The 6,529-nt window shown below is 42.7% G+C and overlaps 1 protein-coding gene across 1 annotated transcript; it reads right to left on the bottom strand.

The window, feature by feature from the left end:
• Positions 1-1,804: 1,804 nt before the first annotated feature.
• On the bottom strand, positions 1,805-5,295 carry LOC110537956 (trypsinogen-like protein 3). The gene is made up of 5 exons (XM_021624444.3): positions 5,119-5,295; positions 4,519-4,693; positions 4,098-4,354; positions 2,231-2,364; positions 1,805-2,026 (listed from the first exon to the last, which is right to left on the bottom strand). The coding sequence occupies exons 1-5, from the start codon at positions 5,156-5,158 to the stop codon at positions 1,841-1,843; spliced, it is 792 nt and encodes a 263-aa protein (XP_021480119.2). The 5' UTR covers positions 5,159-5,295; the 3' UTR covers positions 1,805-1,840.
• Positions 5,296-6,529: the final 1,234 nt, after the last annotated feature.

Genomic DNA, 6,529 nt, shown 5'->3' with positions numbered 1-6,529 from the left:
GCACTTGCACTTGAAAGTAATTTACCCCACTGACGAGACTTGTGTCTCTACTTGGCAATGGGGACAAATTTGGAGAGATTGAGTTTTTATGCTCCATTGTCTCTTATAAATTAGTAAAGCCTTTACACAGACACACTGGTTTCAGTTAATGGGTGTGAGATACACACTGGGGCACACATAGCGAGTCACACAGCGTAAATCCCACTTATGGAGAGTCACTATGACATTATTGTGATTTTTCTTATCGCAGTATTGAGTCCTTCGTTCATTTATCTATGCCACCATACTCTGAGGCTTCTCTGTGTGTACTTTCAACTCTCTCTCTCTCTCTCTCTCTCTCTCTCTCTCTCTGTCTCTCCCTGTGACTTCCTCTCCTTCTTCCAGGACCATGAGTTTGTTAGGTGTCATAGGAGGATGTTGGGAATGTAAACCTCTGATGAGCGATAGGAACAGTTTGCCAGGGAGAGTGAGATGAATCAGTGGACGGGATATGGGTGTAGAGGCCAGGCGCATCAGTTTAAGTGTCTGAAGAAGTGCAACGCTGCTAGGTTTTTCACACTCAACATTTTCCTGTGTGTATGAAGAATGATCCACCACCCAAAGGACATCCTGCAAAAAGGTGCTGCAACTCAATATTAGGAATGTGTTCTTAATGTTTTGTACACTCAGAGTATATCTGCTCATATTACATAATACCTGATCTTTACTATAAACATATCTATGTTTAGCTAGCGCAGGAACAATGCTAACCAACAGCACTGAAAGGAGTGAGGGAGGAAGAGAGGACAGATTAATTTTGAGAATTTATAGTATGATGGAAGTAAATGAGGGAAGAATAGAGGGTAAATGAGTGTGGGGGGTGAGAGGGGGAGTGGGGGAGTGGGCATATGGATACAGACAGAAGGACAGAGTATATTGTACTGTAAACGGAGTAAGAGATGCTTCTACAGGTTGTTTCATCTCAGTGTATTAGAGACGGAGCAGGAGAGTGGAATGGAGTGCAGGAGAGACCAAAAAAAAATGGAAAGAGTCAGAGATCTCTGAAAGCTAGAGGAAAGGGTGAGGGAAGGAGGAGGGGGACCTGAAAGGGGGAGTAGAGTATTCCAAAGAGGGAAAAGGAGGGGAACGTGTGGAGAACAGATGGTGAAGTGGCTCCAGTGTTAGACTGAGTGTCAGTGGGCACAGCTGTCAGTCATACATTGTGTGTGTGTGTGTGTGTGTGTGTGTGTGTGTGTGTGTGTGTGTCATATTGAGTGTGATATTTAGTTGCACGCAGATCTGGACACACTCATTCAAAACCTTGCAAAGAATGGCGGTCTCATTTCACCTGCTCTCATCTCAACCACTCTCTCTCTCTCTCTCTCTCTCTCTCTCTCGCTCTGAAAATCCTCTTTCTCCTTTTTTCATTCGGTGTCTCTCTTTACATTGACTGTGTGGCGCTTTTGTGCTCAAATGGACTATTATTAGTCTACATTGCCATCTGCTGGTGATCAAAATAACTACATATCCCAGGACAAACGACTGCATGGTTGGAGGATTTATCTTCAGGAAAGACACTTTGGGGTGTCCAATTCCAATTGTTTGGAGAAGTAAACTAAGTAATTGAGAAATTAAACTTCCTGCAGACTTTAGTATTTTTCTACATGGTAAAATATGTATGTGTTAATGTGTGACATGTTTTAGCCAAGAAATCTCTCAGAGGTTTGTGATAGGCCAGTATTATTAGTCTATGTTGCCCTCTGCTGGGGAATTAAAATAACGCAGGCCGGATATGATGGAATCAATGGGGCAGGTGAACAGAACATTTCAGTACATATCACTTTATTGTTTTTCTTTTCAATCACCATGTTGTAGCTGCTGCTGGGGTGGTCCACGCAGGTTCAGGTGTAGGATCAGGGGTGTTCATGATGTCACTGATCCAGTCAAGGTACAGGCACAGGCGGGTGTACAAACCAACGTCAGAAGAACTGGACCAGAACAACCCCTGTAGCTCACCCCCACAGACCACAGTACTGCCCTGGTCAGACTGAGAAAGAGAAAGAGAAATAGAGAGAGAGGTTAAAAGTAGACATGGAGAACTCTCAGAGTATGGTGGCACAGTGAAATTAAAGTACAAAGGGAAATCTTGATTAGCTCGTTGATCATAATATTCTCTTACACATTTCCAATGCAACAGCCAGAGATAAAAAATATACATGTTTGCAAAGCACTGTGCTGTTGATGTACTGACCAGGCAGTTGTCTGTTGAGATGATGGTTTTAGCACAGAATGCATGTTCAATCCAATAAAGGGGAAAGGCTATCTGGCACATCTTGTCATCAATGACCCGCTGTGTTTCACACTTCAGGATTAGATTGGGCTCGTCTGTATGGAGGGACAGACATAGGGACTCATGGGAGTTTATTTGGTGCTTACAGTGCCTTGCGAAAGTATTCGGCCCCCTTGAACTTTGCGACCTTTTGCCACATTTCAGGCTTCAAACATAAAGATATAAAACTGTATTTTTTTGTGAAGAATCAACAACAAGTGGGACACAATCATGAAGTGGAACGACATTTATTGGATATTTCAAACTTTTTTAACAAATCAAAAACTGAAAAATTGGGCGTGCAAAAATATTCAGCCCCCTTAAGTTAATACTTTGTAGCGCCACCTTTTGCTGCGATTACAGCTGTAAGTCGCTTGGGGTATGTCTCTATCAGTTTTGCACATCGAGAGACTGAAATGTTTTCCCATTCCTCCTTGCAAAACAGCTCGAGCTCAGTGAGGTTGGATGGAGAGCATTTGTGAACAGCAGTTTTCAGTTCTTTCCACAGATTCTCGATTGGATTCAGGTCTGGACTTTGACTTGGCCATTCTAACACCTGGATATGTTTATTTTTGAACCATTCCATTGTAGATTTTGCTTTATGTTTTGGATCATTGTCTTGTTGGAAGACAAATCTCCGTCCCAGTCTCAGGTCTTTTGCAGACTCCATCAGGTTTTCTTCCAGAATGGTCCTGTATTTGGCTCCATCCATCTTCCCATCAATTTTAACCATCTTCCCTGTCCCTGCTGAAGAAAAGCAGGCCCAAACCATGATGCTGCCACCACCATGTTTGACAGTGGGGATGGTGTGTTCAGCTGTGTTGCTTTTACGCCAAAATAACGTTTTGCATTGTTGCCAAAAAGTTCAATTTTGGTTTCATCTGACCAGAGCACCTTCTTCCACATGTTTGGTGTGTCTCCCAGGTGGCTTGTGGCAAACTTTAAACGACACTTTTTATGGATATCTTTAAGAAATGGCTTTCTTCTTGCCACTCTTCCATAAAGGCCAGATTTGTGCAATATACGACTGATTGTTGTCCTATGGACAGAGTCTCCCACCTCAGCTGTAGATCTCTGCAGTTCATCCAGAGTGATCATGGGCCTCTTGGCTGCATCTCTGATCAGTCTTCTCCTTGTATGAGCTGAAAGTTTAGAGGGACGGCCAGGTCTTGGTAGATTTGCAGTGGTCTGATACTCCTTCCATTTCAATATTATCGCTTGCACAGTGCTCCTTGGGATGTTTAAAGCTTGGGAAATCTTTTTGTATCCAAATCCGGCTTTAAACTTCTTCACAACAGTATCTCGGACCTGCCTGGTGTGTTCCTTGTTCTTCATGATGCTCTCTGCGCTTTTAACGGACCTCTGAGACTATCACAGTGCAGGTGCATTTATACGGAGACTTGATTACACACAGGTGGATTGTATTTATCATCATTAGTCATTTAGGTCAACATTGGATCATTCAGAGATCCTCACTGAACTTCTGGAGAGAGTTTGCTGCACTGAAAGTAAAGGGGGCTGAATAATTTTGCACGCCCAATTTTTCAGTTTTTGATTTGTTAAAAAAGTTTGAAATATCCAATAAATGTCGTTCCACTTCATGATTGTGTCCCACTTGTTGTTGATTCTTCACAAAAAAATACAGTTTTATATCTTTATGTTTGAAGCCTGAAATGTGGCAAAAGGTCGCAAAGTTCAAGGGGGCCGAATACTTTCGCAAGGCACTGTATCTATTCCATTAATTTCGGTTGAGGCATATAGCCCTCCCCTGGCTTTATGGTCCACTCACCCTGTCCCGGTACGGTGGAGCCCCAGCCGCTCACCAGACACTTCTCGTGGAGCTGAGTGCAGCGTGTGGGTAGGGCTACGGGCATGATATGCTGAGTGAACCGGGCAGGCTCTGCCAGCTTCACCATTGCCAGGCTGTGTGAGGGGCCTCGTGCGTACGGCCCGTGCTGCACATATCTGGCCACCCGGATGTGTTGCTCTGTCCCTTCCTCCACTGTCAGGTCATGCTCCCCCAGAGAAACCATAGTGTGGCCAGGTCTGAGGAGGAGTAGAGTAGAGTAGAGTAGAGTAGAGTAGAGTAGAGTAGAGTAGAGTAGAGTGGAGCAAAGTTTAACAAAAAATATTTGTTTGTTTTCGGTGAACATATGGGCTGCATGCATTTTACACTGATTTCGGAAAAATAAAAAAGTGGGAATACCTACTCGACAAAGCAGTTCCAGGCGGTAAGCACCCACCACTCGTTGATGAGGGCACCACTACACCTTTCCTCCCCATACCAGCCCCCCTTAGTGTTCCACAGGTAGACCTGCCAAGGTCTGGAGTGGGGTTGGCAAACTTCCTGCAACAACGCTCCATTCTCCTCCACTGGAACAGCCGCTAAATGAGAGAGAGAGAAATGGTCATAGTATAGATGAGTGTAAAGACTGAGTGTACAAAACATTAAGAACACCTTCCTAATATTGAGATTCACCCAGTCAGTATATGTCATGGAACGAGCATAATGTTCAGTACACTCAGTGTATTTTATTTTACAAGGCAAGTTAGTTAAGAACACATTCTTATTTTCAATGACGGCCTAGGAACAGTGGGTTAACTGCCTTGTTCAGGGGCAGAAGGACAGATTTGTACCTTGTCAGCTCGGGAATTAGATCTTGCAACCTTTCGGTTACTAGTCCAACGCTCTAACCACTAGGCTACGCGGCCGTATGTCTCCCTCCCTAACCTGTCTCTAAAAGAAGGTATCATTCTTCATGCTCTTGCATTGCATAACTGTCTCATGATACTGTGTATTATAGTCTTACCTGCACACCCCAAAGCCAAGGCCAGCAGTAGCAGCTTCATTATGTCTTGGTCTCTGTATGAGCCTGGGTTTAGTCTGTGGTTCTTTTATACCTGTGTATCTGTGCCTCTAGCCTTTAGATCTCTGGGAGTTGACTGCCTGGGCTGCACCTGTGCTTGGTTTTCCTGGCACTTCTCTCATGTCTGTGACTGGATAGGTATGGTTATAGGCCCCCATTCAGTCAATTACAGATTTGTTTGTAATATACTTTTTTTAAATTATCTTAATTTCAGACAGTTTTCTAGAGCAAGAAAACAATCCTGCAGCAACAGGACATGTGAGTTATTATAATCAATGGACATTTTTGTAAGGGTTGATACAGGGAAAATCTGGGAAAATCAAGTCTGAAATTTATAGGTGGAGATGAAATACTTCAGGAGCCTTTTTAAACCTCAAATACACAACAAGCTCCTGCAACAAGGTGATCAAATGAAGATCTTACATCTGTATAAGAGCATACAATTGACCATTTTTGACACAAGTTATTACAGTATACAGTATATATTTTTGACATGATTTAAACAACAAACAACAAAGCAAAAACAAACAAACAGAACGAAAAACGTAAGGCTCTTTAATTTAAAACACATGTTGGCCCTTTAGTATGAGACACATGTGTTGTTCTTTGTAATACAGGTGCTATGTCCTTTTACTGTCACCATTGGGAAAAAACAAACAAACAAGAGCGATAAGGCTTCTCATATAATTCCTAGCATTTAGAGTTAATATTTCACTGTGATGAAAGTACTCAGTGGGATCTACCATTATGTAACCCCGTGTATCAATGTGCAGTGCCCTCGTTTAGTAATATCAAGTGAGGCTATTCATTAACTGTGGGTTGATTACTAAGAGAAGGCAACAATGTGGCCTCGTGAGACAGATAAAGTTGTGAGAGAATTGGGAAATCAAGATGGGGAAACGTAGGTACTCAGAAGAAGCCTACTCAGGGATTTGAGGTATTTAGTTTGAATACATTTGGAGTCCGTTTGAATGAATCTTAGACTGAGGCTACATCAGATTGGCCATATCCCTGCTAGTGTATCACCACCCTATGAAGAGATGAACTAACAGTTCAAGATGTTCTTCTCTGTGGTCTTGTAGCTCCAGGCTCTTACATATTCAGTGAACATGATCATATTTGAGGTCAAATGTTTTATTTCTGTCTGTTATCATTGCAGCTTCAAAAGGATCATGAACAGCTCACTTTGAACCTTTCTGAGATCAGAAACCCAAAGGACACCCTTTATTCCCACTCATTTAGAAACTCAGAGGACACCCTTTATTCCCACTCATTTAGAAACTCAGAGGACACCCTTTATTCCCACTCATTTAGAAACTCAGAGGACACCCTTTATTCCCACTCATTTAGAAAC

This window comes from Oncorhynchus mykiss, chromosome 2 (genome assembly GCF_057628025.1).
Source record: "Oncorhynchus mykiss isolate SJ-2025 chromosome 2, ASM5762802v1, whole genome shotgun sequence".
Classification (NCBI taxonomy): Eukaryota; Metazoa; Chordata; class Actinopteri; order Salmoniformes; family Salmonidae; genus Oncorhynchus; species Oncorhynchus mykiss.
The sequence above is the reverse complement of the archived record's forward strand: the minus strand, read 5'-3'. Positions and strand labels throughout refer to the sequence as shown.